At 52.2% G+C, this 17,186-nt stretch overlaps 1 protein-coding gene across 1 annotated transcript; it reads left to right on the forward strand.

The window, feature by feature from the left end:
- Positions 1 to 4,247: 4,247 nt before the first annotated feature.
- Positions 4,248 to 4,652, forward strand: LOC139273980 (histone H2A type 1-H-like). The gene has a single exon (XM_070891049.1). It carries the CDS (start codon positions 4,248 to 4,250, stop codon positions 4,650 to 4,652), a length of 405 nt encoding a protein of 134 aa, XP_070747150.1.
- The last annotated feature ends 12,534 nt before the right edge of the window (positions 4,653 to 17,186 follow it).

Raw genomic sequence — 17,186 nt, forward strand, 5'->3', positions numbered from 1 at the left:
CATCTACAAAGTGATGAAGCAGGTTCACCCCGATACCGGCATCTCCGCCAAGGCCATGGGCATCATGAACTCGGTTGTGAACGATATTTTGGAGCGCATCGCGGGTGAGGCTTCCCGCCTGGCCCATTACAACAAGCGCCGCACCATCAGCTCCCGGGAGATCCAGACCGCCGTGCGCCTGCTGCTGCCCGAGGAGCTGGCCAAGCACGCCGTGTCGGAAGGGACAAAGATGGTGACCAAGTACACCAGCTACAAGTGAAACTGCACGCTGTCCTGAGAGAACAAACGCAGACACAACGGCTCTTTTAAGAGCCACCCACAACCTCTCTGAAAGTACTGCACAAACGCATCACCCTTTAGACTCAAATCACTAATTATTTCCTGAACAAGTGTGTGAGAACCTTTGCAGTTCCAGCTGTAGATTTAGTTTTGAATTCTCCGATAAGCAGCTTCACTGTCCGGTTCGACCTCAGCGTTGCTGGCATTTCCCGCCCACAAACTACAAACACGGTCCCTGGTCGCTCTTTCCCTTTGCTCTCAGACCCGTTCATTTACACCGACTGCCGAATTAAGAGCTTGTTTAGGGGCTGAGACTCATGTTTCAATCACACATCCTCTCTCACAAGCACTTTTCAAGTTTATTTTTCAATTCCTGTTGCGGCTCAGTCCGTTTATTAACCCGACACTCCCGCAGTGTCACAACCCAGAATGGAAGTTCTTACAGAGACCAGAACCGGGGACAGTTTGAACACTCTGTCCCTCTTCTCTTTTCACAGAGGGACTCCCAGTTCTGGGCTCACTCCCGCCTCTGTGGGGCATCGATCGATAATCTATGAACGCTCACTTTTACAAAGATTGAGTTGGAATGTGTCCCGTTACAGAATCAGTGAGGATTGATTCGCGCCTATTACAGAGAGATTGAACAGTACCCAAATTTCATCCTGATTGTAACAGCCTGGAATTTGCAAGTGAAATATGGATTAAGATAAAAGGAAACAAAAAGTGTTTGAAAATATTTGGCTAATGGTAAAGTTACAAACATAATCCGCAATTTTAACAATTATTGGCGGGATGTTTGAATTTCTAAATCGTTCGAGGACTGACTGTTGAGAACAGTCATTTCCGCACATGTTTCATTGGCGGGCTAAACAGGCTGCGATTGGTCATCAGAAATGACCAATGAAATTCACCACAGAGCGACCAATCACATAGACATGGAAACAGAGAAACATTGAAAATAGGTGCAGGAGTTGGCCATTCGGCCCTTCGAGCTTGCACCGCCATTCAATGAGTTCATGGCTGAACATGCAACTTCAGTATCCCATTCCTGCTTTCTCGCCATACCCCTTGATCCTCCTAGTAGTAAGGACTTCATCTAACTCCTTTTTGAATAGATTTAGTGAATTGGCCTCAACAACTTTCTGTGGTAGAGAATTCCATAGGTTCACCACTCTCTGGGTGAAGAAGTTTCTCCTCATCTCGGTCCTAAATGGCTTACCCCTTATCCTTAGACTGTGACCCCTGGTTCTGGACTTCCCCAACATTGAGAACATTCTTCCTGCATCTAACCTGTCTAAACCCGTCAGAATTTTAAACGTTTCTATGAGGTCCCCTCTCATTCTTCTGAACTCCAGTGAATACAAGCCCAGTTGATCCAGTCTTTCTTGATATGTCAGTCCCGCCATCCCGGGAATCAGTCTGGTGAACCTTCGCTGCACTCCCTCAATAGCAAGAATGTCCTTCCTCAAGTTAGGAGACCACAACTGTACACAATACTCCAGGTATGGCCTCACCAAGGCCCTGTACAACTGTAGCAAAACCTCCGTGCCCCTGTACTCAAATCCCCTCGCTATGAAGGCCAACATGCCATTTGCTTTCTTAACCGCCTGCTGTACCTGCATGCCAACCTTCAATGACTGATGTACCATGACACCCAGGTCTCGTTGCACCTCCCCTTTTCCTAATCTGTCACCATTCAGATAATAGTCTGTCTCTCTGTTTTTACCACCAAAGTGGATAACCTCACATTTATCCACATTATACTTCATCTGCCATGCATTTGCCCACTCACCTAACCTATCCAAGTCGCTCTGCAGCCTCATAGCATTCTCCTCGCAGCTCACACTGCCACCCAACTTAGTGTCATCCGCAAATTTGGAGATACTACATTTAATCCCCTCGTCTAAATCATTAATGTACAGTGTAAACAGCTGGGGCCCCAGTACAGAACCTTGCGGTAGCCCACTAGTCGCTGCCTGCCATTCTGAAAAGTCCCCATTTACTCCTACTCTTTGCTTCCTGTCTGACAACCAGTTCTCAATCCATGTCAGCACACTACCCCCAATCCCACGTGCTTTAACTTTGCACATTAATGTCTTGTGTGGGACCTTGTCGAAAGCCTTCTGAAAGTCCAAATATAACACATCAACTGGTTCTCCCTTGTCCACTCTACTGGAAACATCCTCAAAAAATTCCAGAAGATTTGTCAAGCATGATTTCCCTTTCACAAATCCATGCTGACTTGGACCTATCATGTCACCTCTTTCCAAATGCGCTGCTATGACATCCTTAATAATTGATTCCATCATTTTACCCACTACCGATATCAGGTTGACCGGTCTATAATTCCCTGTTTTCTCTCTCCCTTCTTTTTTAAAAGTGGGGTTACATTGGCTACCCTCCACTCGATAGGAACTGATCCAGAGTCAATGGAATGTTGGAAAATGACTGTCAATGCATCCGCTATTTCCAAGGCCACCTCCTTAAGTACTCTGGGATGCAGTCCATCAGGCCCTGGGGATTTATCGGCCTTCAATCCCATCAATTTCCCCAACACAATTTCCCGTCTAATAAGGATTTCCCTCAGTTCCTCCTCCTTACTAAACCCTCTGACACCTTTTATATCCGGAAGGTTGTTTGTGTCCTCCTTAGTGAATACCAAACCAAAGTACTTGTTCAATTGGTCCGCCATTTCTTTGTTCCCCGTTATGACTTCCCCTGATTCTGACTGCAGGGGACCTACGTTTGTCTTTATTAACCTTTTTATCTTTACATATCTATAGAAACTTTTGCAATCCGTCTTAATGTTCCCTGCAAGCTTCTTCTCGTACTCCATTTTCCCTGCCCTAATCAAATCCTTTGTCCTCCTCTACTGAGTTCTAAATTTCTCCCAGTCCCCGGGTTCGCTGCTATTTCTGGCCAATTTGTATGCCACTTCCTTGGCTTTAATACTATCCCTGATTTCCCTTGATGGCCACGGTTGAGCCCCTTCCCTTTTTTATTTTTACGCCAGACAGGAATGTACAATTGTTGTCGTTCATCCATGCGGTCTCTAAATGTCTGCCATTGCCCATCCACAGTCAACCCCTTAAGTATCATTCGCCAATCTATCCTAGCCAATTCACGCCTCATACCTTCAAAGTTAGCCTTCTTTAAGTTCTGGACCATGGTCTCTGAATTAACTGTTTCATTCTCTATCCTAATGCAGAATGCCACCATATTATGGTTACTCTTCCTCAAGGGGCCTCGCACAATGAGATTGCTAATTAATCCTCTCTCATTACACAACACCCAGTCTAAAATGGCATCCCCCCTAGTTGGTTCGTCGACATATTGGTCTGGAAAACCATCCCTTATGCACTCCAGGAAATCCTCCCCCACCGTATTGCGTCCAGTTTGGTTAGCCCAATCTATGTGCATATTAAAGTCAGCCATTATAACTGCTGCACATTTATTGCATGCACCCCTAATTTCCTGTTTGATGCCCTTCCCAACATCACTACTACTGTGTGGAGGTTTGTACACAACTCCCACTAACGTTTTTTGCCATTTGGTGTTCTGCAGCTCTACCCATATAGATTCCACATCATCCAAGCTAATGTCCTTCCTAACTATTGCATTAATCTCCTCCTTAACCAGCAATGCTACCCCACCTCCGACCCCTTTTCCTTTTATTCTATCCTTCCTGAATGTTGAATACCCCTGGATGTTGATTCCCAGCCCTGATCATCCTGGAGCCACGTCTCTGTAATCCCAATCACATCATATTTATTAACATCTATTTGCACAGTTAATTCATCCACCTTATTACAGATACTCCTTGCATTAAGACACAAAGCCTTCAGGCTTGTTTTTTTAACACCCTTTGTCCTTTTACAAGTTCGCTCCCTGCATTCCTACAGAAGGTATAAGGAAGGCAGATGTGGGAGGAGTTTCACATTCTTTCTCCGAACGTGTGGATTTTGGAAATGTCTAGAAGAGGAAAAACCAGCGGTAAAGCTCGGGCCAAGTCCAAGTTTCGATCCTCCTGGGCCGGACTGCAGTTCCCTGTGCGCCGTGTTCACAGGCTCCTGCGGAAGGGGAACTACACTGAGCATGTGGGTGCCGGAGTCCCGGTCCACATGGCTGCTGTGCTCGAGTATCTGACCGCTGAAATCCTGGAGCTGGCCGGCAACGCGTCCCGCGACAACAAGACCCGCATCATCCCCAGACACCTGCAGCTGGCCATCCGCAACGACCAGGAGCTCAACAAGCTGTTGGGAAAGCTGACCATCGCTCAGGGCGGTGTGCTGTCTAATATCCAGGCTGTGCTGCTGCCCAAGAAAACCACCAGTGTGTCCAAGAGCAAGCAAAGCGGACAGTATATAATCTAATGAACCAAAGGCTCTTTTCAGAGCCACCCACAGTTTCTGTGAAAGTGCAGGTGAATAGAAACATAGAAACATAGAAAATAGGTGCAGGAGTAGGCCATTCGGCCCTTCGAGCCTGCACCGCCATTCAATGAGTTCATGGCTGAACATGCAACTTCAGTACCCCATTCCTGCTTTCTCGCCATACCCCTTGATCCCCCTAGTAGTAAGGACTTTATCTAACTCCTTTTTGAATATATTTAGTGAATTGGCCTCAACAACTTTCTGTGGTAGAGAATTCCATAGGTTCCCCACTCTCTGGGTGAAGAAGTTTCTCCTCATCTCGGTCCTAAATGGCTTACCCCTTATCCTTAGACTGTGACCCCTGGTTCTGGACTTCCCCAACATTGGGAACATTCTTCCTGCATCTAACCTGTCTAAACCCGTCAGAATTTTAAACGTTTCTATGAGATCCCCTCTCATTCTTCTGAACTCCAGTGAATACAAGCCCAGTTGATCCAGTCTTTCTTGATATGTCAGTCCCGCCATCCCGGGAATCTATCTGGTGAACCTTCGCTGCACTCCCTAAATAGCAAGAATGTCCTTCCTCAAGTTAGGAGACCAAAACTGCACACAATACTCCAGGTGTGGCCTCACCAATGTTCTATGGATTGCAGTTCTTGTTGGATCTATGGATCATAATGATCCCAGTACTAGTTTAATATATTAAATCTCTGCAATGAAGCTGGCCGTTTCCTGATCTCGGTTATAACTCTCTGTCGAACATGTAGATATCTAGATCAGCAAACTGCCGCAGGTTTGCTGTTAGCGGATATTCTGATCAGTGAATCAATATAGAGAGAGACCGACTTCACAGAAATATAAAACAGACGGAACCTGAACGTGAGACTCGCTTTCAGTGAACATGCTGTGTGAGCCGAATATAAAGAGATGTTAAGAACCGAGTATAAAGGGAATGAGCGGTTGATGGGCCAAACGTTTCTGACTGAGAATTCATTTGTTGGTTCAAAGTCCTTTTTAAAGCTATGGGAGACGCAAATGAATGATTTTCGTCAAAATTAATTTCATTGACAATTATTCTTAGTTATAAAATGCTGTTATTACAAGCTCATATAAGTCATTTCTGAACTGACAGTGATAGTAAAATTACATCAGCTGCGATGGCCGGTAATCGAACCCGGGTCAATTGATTGGAAGGCAGCTATGCTCAGCACTATCCCACCATCGCCCACATCATAAGCGTTCTATTTACGGACTAATTTGCGGCTCTTAAGTTGGACAGATACTGTGTTCAGTAATCAGAATGTAAGCAAGATGCTGGGACACTTTCCCTCCGATTAAAAACAGTCACTGTGAATAGTTAACTTGCTTGGGCTGAGCTTGGGCCCTCAAATCTACCACCAAGCTCATGGTCTACAGGCTGTAGTAATACCCGCCCTCCTGTACGTATCTGAGGCATGGACAATGTACAGAAGCCACCTCAAGTCGCTGGAGATATATCACCAATTATGTCTCTGTCAGATCCTGCAAATCCCCTGGGAGGACAGGTGCACCAACATCAGTGTCCTCGACTAGGCTGACATCCCCAGTATTGAAGCACTGACTATACTCGATCAGCTCCGTTGGGCAGGCCACAGAGTTCGCATGCCAGATACGAGACTCCCAAAGCAAATGCTTTATGCAGAGCTCCTTCATGGTAAACGAGCCAAAAGAGGAATGTAGGGAGCGAACTTGTGATTGGTCGCTCTGTGGTGCATTTCATTGGTCTTTTCCGATAACCAATTACAGTCTGCCTAACCCACTAATGAAAGTAGAGCCGAAATTACTGTCTCTAACAGTCAGAATAACGAATTTTTAATTCAAAAACCCCGCCAAGAATTTTAAAAATAGCGGATTATGTTAATAAATTCACCATTAGTCAAAGATTTGTCAACACATTTTAATTTATTTAGTCTTATTCCACATATCGCTTGCAAGTTCCAGGCTGTGGCATGCGTACTATGTGGCCTGCCCAGCGAAGCTGATCCAGTGTGGTCAGTGCTACAATACTGGGGCTGTTAGCCTGGTCGAGGACACTGATGTTGGTGTGCCTGTCCTCCCAGGGGATTTGCAGGATCTTGAGGAGACATCGTTGGTGATATATCTCCAGCGACTTGAGGTGCCTTCTATACATCATCAGATCCATACAGGAGGGCGGGTATTACTGCAGCCCTTTAGACCATGAGTTTGGTGGTAGGTTTGAGAGACTGGTCTTCAAACACTCTTTTCCTCAGACGGCCGAAGGCTGCACTGGCGCACTGGAGGCGATGCTGAATCTCCGCATCAGTGCCTGCCTTTGTTGATAAGAGGCTCTCGAGATATGGGAAATGGTCCACGTTGTCCAGGGCCATGCCGTGGATCTTGATGATTGGAGGGCAGTGCAGTGCGGCAGTGAAAGGCTGGTGGAGGACCTTTGTCTTATGGATGTTAAGCGTAAGGCCCATGCTTTTATATGCCTCAGTGAATACATTGACTATGTCCTGGAGTTCAGCCTCTGAATGTGCACAGACGCAGGCATCGTCCGCATACTGCAGCTCAACGACAGAGGTTGGGGTGATCTTGGACCTACCGTGGAGGCAGTTTAGGTTAAACAGCTTCCCACTGATACTGTAGTTTAATTCCACTCCAGCGGGGAGCTTGTTGATTGCGACGTGGAACATGGCAGCGAGGAAGATTGAGAAGAGTGTTGGAGCGATAATGCAGCCCTGTTTGACCCCGGTCCGGATGCATATTGGGTCTGTAATGGATCCGTTGGCATGTCATCGTGAAGCAGGCGAAGGATGTTGACAAACTTTTGCGGGCATCCGAAGTGGAGGAGGACGCTCCATAGACCCTCATGATTGACAGCGTCAAAGGCCTTTGTAAGATCGAAAAAGGCCATGTATAAGGGCTGGCGCTGTTCCCTGCATTTTTCCTGCAACTATCGTGCTGCAAAGATCATGTCTGTTGTGCCCCGTAGGGGACGAAATCCGCATTGTGATTTCGGGAGGAGCTCCTCAGCCACAAGGAGAAGACAATTGAGGAGAACTCGAGCAACAACTTTCCCAGTCGCTGATAGCAGGGAGATTCCCCTCTTGTTGCCGCAGTCCGACTTGTCCCTTTTTTAAAAAATGGTCACAATCACTATAGATTGTAAATAGTTGAGGTCCCAGCAATGATCCCTGTGGCACCCTACGTGTTACTGATTGCCAACCCGCGAATGAACCATTTATCCTGACTCCCTGTTTTCTGTTAGTTAGCCAATTCTCTATCCATGCTACTATTTTACCCCCAAGCCCGTGAACTTTTATCTTGTGCAGAAGGTGTTGCGTCCCATGCATTTAGAATCACAGAAATTTACGGCGTAGAATGAGGCCATTCTGGCCCATCGTGTCCACACTGGCCGACAAAGAGCCGCAGGGCTCTTGGTCGACAGACCTAAAGGTCATATATAAACCTATGAACAATGACGGAAAGGCAAAGAGCACCCAGCCCAACCACTCCACCTCACACAACTGCGATACTCCTTATACTGAAACATTCTACACTCCACCCTAACCAGAGCCATGTGATCTCCTGGGAGAGGTAAAAACCAGATAAGAACCCAGGCCAATTTATGGAGAAAAAATCTGGGAAAATTCCTCTCCGACCCATCCAGGCGATCGAAACTAGTCCAGGAGATCACCTTGGCCGTATCCTATTCGCTGCAGTACTTACAATTATATCTGCGCCGTCCAACAAAAGGTCATCCAGTCTAATCCCAATTACCAGCTCTAGGTCTGTAACCGTGCAGGTTATGGCACTTTAAGTGCCCATCCAACCATCTCTTAAAAGTGGTGAGGGTTTCTGCATCCACCACTCTTCCAAGCAGCGGGTTCCAGATCCCACAACCCTCTGCGTAAAGAAGACCCCCCCTCAAATCCCGTCTAAACCTTCCACCAGCCACGATAAAACTATGCCCCCTCGTAATACACTCCTCCACCAATGGAAATCGACCATTACTATCCACTATGTCCAGGACCCTCAATATTTTGTACACCTCAATGAGGTCTCCTCTCAACCTCCCCTATTCCAATGAGAACAAACCCAGCCTATTCAATCTGTCCTCATAACTAAGATTTTGCATTCCAGGCAGCATCCTAATAAATCTCCTCTGCACCCTCTCTAGTGCAATCATGTCCATCCTATAATACAGCAACTAGAACGGCATGTAATACTTCAGCTGTGGCCTAACCAATGTATTATACAATTTAAGCATAACCTCCCTGCTCTTACATTCTATGCCTCGGCCAATAAAGGCATGCATTCCGTATGCCTTCTTAATCACCTTATCCACCTGGCCTGCTACTTCCAGGGAATCTGTGGACCAATGGTGGAGCTTTGGAGGCGTGGCCTATTCAGTTGGAGCGTGGAGCAGTGAGAGAAGGAGCTTGCTGTTGTTGCTCCTGCCTGGGAGGCCTTGAGTGAGCCCTGTGAAACAGCCCAGGAAGAGGAGGAAGGGGCTTTCTACAATTCCAATTCATCCAGAGGGAGAGGAGGAGAGCAGAAAATTCAACAACCTTTAATAATGCTGCAGAGAGTTGGAGAGAGGGGGTAAAAAGAACAACTATCCAGTGTGGAAGGAGGGAAACTTCATCAACCAAAGGTGGATGTGTTTTGGTGCATTCCCCTAAAGACTTTGTTGTATCGGTGGGGGGAGGAAAGAAGACGTGCTAGAGGTCCGGAACATCGCGGAGGGTGTGTGTGTGTGGAAGTGTGTGTGGGGGTCTTGCTTATAGCTAGGCCCCACACACCACTGAAGCACACCTCCCACATTGCCTAGCCTGGGATAGCTGGAGCTACCTGGCTGAAGAACTATTAATCACCTATTTAACATCGTTGGGAGTTTGTGCCTGGGTGACTCCAATTGTCCCAGGTGAAGGCATCTTCTCCCCCCACCCGAAGACCATCTACAAAGACTTTGTTTGTTTTGCCATCATCTGGGGAGTGCACCCCAAGAAAAACACCCACCCATCGCTGTGAGGGGAGACCTGCCCTCACAGCTTCCCTTTTTCCCACCCCGCCTCGCTCTTTCTCTCTCTCTCTGTCTCTCCCCTCTCTCTCTGAGAGCCCCTTTCCTCCTAATTGAAAAACTAATTAAGACAACTGAGCAGAGGGAGCAAGGCCCCTCCCCAATTGTCAACTAGGGGAGAGGTGTGCCTCTTTTAGAGCTCCCGCTGTTCAACACCAACAAGGCCATTTAAGACCATTAAGGCCTGTGAATTTGGGGTGGGTGTAGCCCTTAAAAGGACCCCGTGATGGCGACACCATCCACGCCGGTGGCGGGGCCAGCAAAGACATATGCGCAGGCGGCGTCCACATCCACGGCACCTCCTGCGCCTCCTGCTGCCCTGCCACCGTTCAGAATTATAACAAAAAAACACGGGGTCAAGAGCTACACTCACCCCACAATGAGCATCGAGGAGTGCGTGCGGGCGATGGCTGGGGTAGTCGGCCCCTCGGCGATTGTCGCAGCCTCCAAGATGTCTGGGAAGGCTGTATTCTTCCTGGGGTCGGAGCAGGCGGTGTCCCTGGCCCTTGAAAAGGGGCTCACGGTGGGCGGGACGTTCCTGCCGGTGGACCCTCTCAAGGCCACCGCGCAGAGGGTCATCCTTTCTAACGTCCCGCCCTTTGTTCCCGCTGAGCTCCTCCTCCCTCACCTACACCAACTGGGGGAGGTAAGGTCAGGGATCAACCCCATGCCGCTCGGCCTCAGGGAGAGCAGCCTGCGCCACGTGTTCTCCTTCCGCCGCCAGCTCTTTGTCCGGCTGGCGCGGGAGGAGACGATGGAGGGATCATTTAATGTGGTGCACGAGGGGACTGCCTACCGCATCTTCTGGACGTCGGACGACGTGTGGTGCCATGCCTGTAGGAAGGTGGGGCATGTTCGTAAGAACTGCCCCGCCTCCAAGGCCGCCAAACCAGCGAGAGCAGCCAAGGCTGGCGCTGCCGCCACCCCTCCCCTAGTAGCGTCCCCGTGCCGGGAGCTGTGGATGCGCGGGCATCGTCGGGGGCCTTTGTTTTCACGGCCTCCGGCGGGGGGGAGGGAGAGCGTCCGATCGGAAGGAAGGCACGGAGGAAGGCGAAACATCTCGAGGCGGGTCCCCTCAGTGTGCCAGACAATTTGATCCCCGCGCTCAGCCCAACCTTGTCACCGGCGAGCGTGGGGTGCCCTGAGCCCATGCCCGAGCCCTTGACCAATATCACAGAGGGGCTCGGGCGCGGGCAAGTTAAGAAAAAGGGGGGAGTGCAGCGGGAGGCCTCGGCAGACATGGAGGTCTCCCTGCCTCCGTGCCCGCCCAGGAACAAAAGGAGGCGCCACTCCAATGGGGCGGAGGGGAAACAACATCCCTCCGTGGAGGAGTCGGTGCCCGCCGCGTGTCCCGCGTCCCCCACCAGCGCCCCCAAACTGCGCCGTAGGCGAGAGGAGTCTGTCCTCGGGGAGGGTGAGACAGTCGAGGCTGCCCAGCCTCTGCCTTCCGGGGATGGCGTGCAAGATCTGCCTGTCATGGGGGGCGTGGGGCCTGCGGAGGAATGAGTAGCCGCTGGGTCGAGCGTCCCGGGGACTGAGGCGGGCGGGGCCGTAAAGGCCGAACCTGAGCCCGCCCAGTTATTAACCAACTTCCCCTGGGAGTTGCTCGGCCCGGAAGAAACAAAATATATCAACAATTTTAATGATTCTGTACACGCTGGGCCAGGGGGTGGCGGTGGGGAGGGGGAAGAACAACAACCTTCGCCCCCTACTTTGGAGCTGGGGTACTTGGAGGACCTGGAGAATTTCTTTGACCGGGTCTCTCTGCGTTCTCCAGCTCCTGGGGCAGTGGAAGAACCCCTTCCGCTGTCCTTTCTTGACCCAGCACCGCTTTTAAAAGAGCCCAGTGGGGACTCCTCTGCCGACGATCCTGGGGGTGGGATCGGGTCGGAGCCAGGGCCGGATGGAGCGGCCGGGCCATTTGCCATACCTCGTGCGGTCGACGGGCCGGCTGCTGGCGGTGACCTCCCGGAGGGGGACGGGGACTCGGTGGGGGACGAGGTAGAAGATCTCGAGTCCATCGCCAGTGAGGCGGTGGATCTCCTCCTGCCCGCCGCTGAGTCCCCCCTCATTCCTGCAAAGGAACTCTGGGACTTTTTGGTCCAGAGCCAGGGTCGCCGCAACCGAGCCCATCTGGCGCTGGAAAGATGGTCCGAGCCGGGGCTGCTCGTCGCGTCCGTCCGCGCCGCCGCTAAAACCATGGCCGCAGGCGGGCCCTTATCAAAGGCACAAGGCCTTGAGCTGCATCGGCTCAAAAGGTTCCTCGCTGGGCTGCTGAAGGAGTGGAGTTCAACAAACGACTCGACTCCTCCCCCCACAATAGGTAAGGTAGAGGTTGCACTATGCTTTTGTCATGAAGATAACCATAGCCAGCCTCAACATCAACGGCGGCAGAGAGGCACGCCGTAGATTTAAAAATCTTTCGCTCCTGTGGGAGGGAAATATGCGGTGTGCTTCCTGCAAGAAACCCACACCGTTCTGGGAGACGAAGCCACGTGGCTCCTGGAATGGCAAGGAGAGGTCCGCATGAGCCAACACACTACCACTTCTTGTGGGGTGGCCTTCTTGTTGGCCCCGCATTTTCAGCCTGAGATCTTGGGGGTCGAGGAGCCCGTGCCAGGACGCTTGCTGCACGTCACGGTTCGCCTGGGGGATGTGCCGCTCCACCTCGTGAACGTGTACGCCCCTCAGCCCGGCCCGCGGCAAACGCGCACCTTCGAAGACGTGTCCGCTCTTCTTGGCTCCATAGACGTCGGCGACTGCATTGCCCTCGGGGGGGATTTTAACTGCACCCTCGAGGCGAGGGACCACTCCGGTGCCCTGCAGAGCATGACGACGATGGAGAAGTTGAGGGACCTGGTCGGGTCCTTCGACTTGGTGGACGTCTGGCGAAATCTCCATCCCAACTCCAGCGCCTTTACTTGGGTGAGGCCTGGAGTAGGATGGTCCAGAATCGACCGCCTTTACGTGTCTCGGGCGTACGTTTCCTGCGTCCCGGCGGCCTCCATGCAGCTGGTGCCGTGTTCGGATCACCACCTGGTGTGGGCAGAGCTCGATTTGCTCCGCGCGAGGATGGGGTCCGCGTACTGGCATTTTAACAACCAGCTGCTGGAGGACGTGCAGTTTCAGGACTCGTTCCGTCGTTTCTGGGCCGACTGGAGAAGGAAGCAGGGAGGCTTCCCCTCCTTGAGGCTATGGTGGGACGTGGGCAAGGCTCACGTCCACGTCTTCTGTCAAGAGTACGCAAGGGGGTCGAACAAGAGGCAGGCGGCTAGGGTCGGGTGCCTAGAAAAAGAGGTGCTCGACCTGGAGTCCCATCTCGGTCAAGTCATCGAGGACCCGGCCCTGCGGATGGTGTACGAAGCGAAGAAGGCCGCGCTGAAGGACCTGCAGCTCGTCGGGTCCCGAGGTGCATTCGTGAAGTTGCGGATCTGGTTTCTGCGGAATCTGGACGGTGGCTCCCCTTCTTCTACTCGCTGGAAAAAAGACAGAATGTCCGTAAGCAGCTCTTGACGCTGCTGGCCGACGATGGCTCTCTCGCCTCGGATCCGGAGGGCGTCAACAAGTCGGCCCGTGAATATTACGGGGCTCTGTTCTCTCCGGAGCCGTCCAGCGAGGAAGCGCGTAGAGTATTGTGGGAGGACCTGGCGAAGTTCAGACCGGAGGGCAGCGAAAATATGGAAGCTCCGCTAAGCCTGGCAGAGCTGACTGGCGCCCACGACCGGCTCTCGAGGCGAAAAGCCCCGTGGCTGGACGGGCTGACCGTGGAGTTCCACAGGGCATTATGGGACGTCCTGGGGGGCGACTACGCGCGGGGGGGAAAGTCTGGCGACCGGGGAGATGCCCCTCTCTTGGCGCAGGGCAGTCATCATTCTGCTGCCTAAGAAGGGCGATCTCCGCCTCCTTAAGAACTGGCGCCCTGTCTCCCTCCTCAGCACGGACTACAAAATCTTCGCCAGGGCGATGTCTGCTCGCATTGGCACCGTGCTGGACCACATGATCCACCCCGACCAGTCCTACACGGTCTCGGGCCGGACAATCAACGATAACATCCATCTGGTACTGGACCTCATCCATCATTCCCAGGAGGCTGGTCTGTTGGTTGCCTTCCTATCTCTCGACCAAGAGAAGGCGTTCGACTGGATGGATCACGACTATCTGTTTGGAACACTGCGCGCGTTCGGGTTCGGGACGCATTTCGTCGCTCGGATCCGACTTTTGTACGCCGCTGCGGAGTGTCTGATAAAGGTTAATGGGTCCTTGATGGCGCCCCTTCGCTTTGGGACAGGAGTGCGGCAGGGATGCCCCATGTCCGGCCAGTTATATTGCATCTGCGTGGAGCCTTTCCTGCACCTCCTGCGGATGAGGTTGACGGGACTGGCTCTGCAAGGGCCGGGCATGGAGGTCGTCCTCTTGGCTTACGCCGATCACGTGCTCCTCGCGGTAGAGGATCCCGCTGACCTGCGGAGGATGCGTGAGTGCCAGGAGATTTACTCGGCCACATCCTCCGCCAGGATCAACTGGGAGAAATGTTCCGCACTCCTGGTGGATCAGTGGCGGGTGGACTCCCTGCCGGAGGAGCTCAGGCCTTTTGCCTGGAGCATGATCCATCTCCTCTATCTGGGAGTCTACCTTGGCCCCGACGAGGAAGCCTGGCAGGCGAACTGGCAAGAGCTGGAGGCCAAGGTCGCCGCTCGCCGAGGGCGCTGGACAGGACTGCTCCGAGTGCTGTCCTACAGGGGTCGAGCGCTAGTCATAAACCAGCTGGTGGCCGCCATGTTGTGGTACCGGCTGGTCACTTTGACCCCTCCCCCTGCATTTGTCACCAAAATACAGAAGAAGCTGGTGGACTTCTTCTGGAACAACAGGAAGCACTGGCTCTCTGCCGCGGTCTTGAGTCTCATGCTTGGAGAGGGCGGTCAGTCGTTGGTGTGCGTCAGCACCCAGCTCCTGACTTTCCGTCTTCAGGCCCTGCAGAGATACATTTACGTTAAGCCCCCTCCCAGGTGGCGTGCTCTGGTGACGTACTTCTTCCGCCAGCAGCACGGCCTCAACTACGACACGCAGCTCCTGTTTGTGAGCTTGGGGGGTGTCAGAATCGCCTTCCAGGAGCTGCCTGTCTTTTACAAGGAACTCACCAGGGTCTGGAACAATGTCTCCACCAAGCAAAGCTCTCCACCGGCTGGAGTGGCGGCTGTCCTGCAGGAGCCGCTGCTCGGGAATCCGTACCTCCACGACCGAGGTTTTAGGTGGCGGTCGGACGAGAGGGCTGTGGCTGGTGAGGTGACCAGGGTCAGGGACCTGCTCGATGGCGGAGGAGCGGGCTGGATGGCGCCAGACACGCTGGCGCGGTGCCTAAATTCTGCCAACGTCCGCCGCACGACCGATGCCATCTAGTCTCTAAAAACAGCTCTGGGCCCCGACTCTGTTAGGTGCATCGAGGAGGCTCAAGTACGTGGGGAAATCCTGTCCGAACTGACCCCCGTCCGGACGGAATTCATCATCGGTGCCAAACCCCGGAACCTCCCTCGGGAGCCAGCGCCTCACAACTTGAGCCGCCTCGAGGAAATCCCCTCCGTGCCTTTCAGTTCCGCGCGGAGGGGTTTCCTGTACGGGCTGCTCCTGCACCCTCAACTTTGCCATTCTCGCCTGCTGTCCGGACACGCAATGGCGTACCATCTTGCCGTCCGGAGGAGATGGGGGTCCCCGATGGAGGGCACTCCACTATTTATCGGGGACTTGGCCTGGAGGTTGGTGCACGGAGCAGTGCCGTGCAATAAATTTTTACGCCGGTTCACGGGCTCCCAGGCCGCCTGTAATTTGTGCGGTCTGGAAGAGTCCGTGTTCCATGTTTTTATTGAATGCACGAGGTTGCAGCCCCTGTTTTATTATTTAAAGGGGCTGCTCCTGAAATTCTGGCTGCACTTCAGTCCCACACTCCTGATTTTTGGGCACCCTGTGCGGAGGGGAACGGGTAGGTCCGAGGGCCTCCTCGTAGTACTGTACCTGGGCACGGCAAAGGGTGCCATCAGCTGGTCCAGGCAGCGGGCGGTCGAGGGGGTCGTTCAACCTGACTGCCTGCCTCTCTTCCGTGCGTACATCCGCGCCAGGATGTCCTTGGAGATGGAGCACGCAGTGTCCACCGGTATGCTCATGGCCTTCTGCGAGAGGTGGGCACCGGAGGGACTGGAGTGCATCATCACGCCCGGCAACCAAATTTTAATTTGATTTTATCTTTTAAAGTTACATTTGTTTTAATTGCCGGTGTTTTTAGTGTCCCCCTCCCCTTTTATAGGGGGCACTTGGAGAAAAAAAATACATGATTTTAGTGCCCAAACAACTTTAAAAAAACCAAAAACACACAAAAAAAACACACACACAAAAAAAGAGCCTTGTCAATGTTTGGTGTGCCCCCCAGATCGGGGGGACACGATTTAAGGATTAATTTTTTAGTTTCCTCCCAAAAGAGTTCTGTGGATCAATGGTGGAGCTTTGGAGACGTGGCCTATTCAGTTGGAGCTCTGTTGCTGTGAGAGAAGGAACTCTCTGCTGTTGCTCCTGCCTAGAAAGCCTTTGTGAGACCTGTGAAACAGCCCAGGAAGAGGAGGAAGGGGCTTACTACAATTTCAATTCATCCAGAGGGAGAGGAGGAGAGCAGAAAATTCAACAACCTTTAATACTGCTGCAGAGAGTTGGAGAGAGGGGGAAAAAGAACAACAACTATCCAGTGTGGAAGGAGGGAGAAACTTCATCAACCAAAGATGGGTGTGTTTTGGTGCATTCCCCGAAAGCCTTTTTTGTATCGGTGGGGGGAGGAAAGAAGACCATTTCGAGGGCCGGAACATCGCGGTGGGTGTGTGTGTGGAAGTGTGTGTGTGGGTCTTGCTTACAGCTAGGCCCCACACACCACCGAAGCACCCCTCCCCCATTGCCTAGCCTGGGATAGCTGGAGCTACCTGGCTGAAGTATTACTAATCACCCTATTTAACATCGTTGGGAGTGTGTGCATGGGTGGCTCCAGCTACCCCAGGTGAAGACATCTTCTCCCCCCACCCTAGACCATCTACAAAGACTGTGTTTTTTTTTGCCATCTGGGGACTGCACCCCAAGAAACACCCACCCATCGCTGTGAGGGGAGACCTGCCCTCGCAGCTTCCCTATTTCCCACCCCCTCCTCTCTCTTTCTCTGTCACTCTCTGTCTCTCCCCTCTCTCTCTGAGAGCCCCTTTCTCCTAATTGAAAAAACAATTAAGACAACTGAGCAGAGGGAGCAAGGCCCCTCCCCAATTGTAAACCAGGGGAGAGGTGTGCCTCATTGAGAGCTCCTCTGCTCACACACTTAAACGAGGCCAATTAAGAACATTAAGGCCTGTGACTTTGGGGTGGGTGTAGCCCTTAAAGGGACCCCGTGATGGCGACCCCATCCACGCCGGTGGCGGGGCCAGCAA

This window comes from Pristiophorus japonicus, chromosome 9 (assembly GCF_044704955.1).
Source record: "Pristiophorus japonicus isolate sPriJap1 chromosome 9, sPriJap1.hap1, whole genome shotgun sequence".
Classification (NCBI taxonomy): Eukaryota; Metazoa; Chordata; class Chondrichthyes; family Pristiophoridae; genus Pristiophorus; species Pristiophorus japonicus.

What these genes read in the sequence shown, in the direction of transcription:
- LOC139273980 (XM_070891049.1), top strand. Translation starts at nt 4,248, where the DNA reads ATGTCTAGAAGAGGAAAAACCAGCGGTAAAGCTCGGGCCAAGTCCAAG.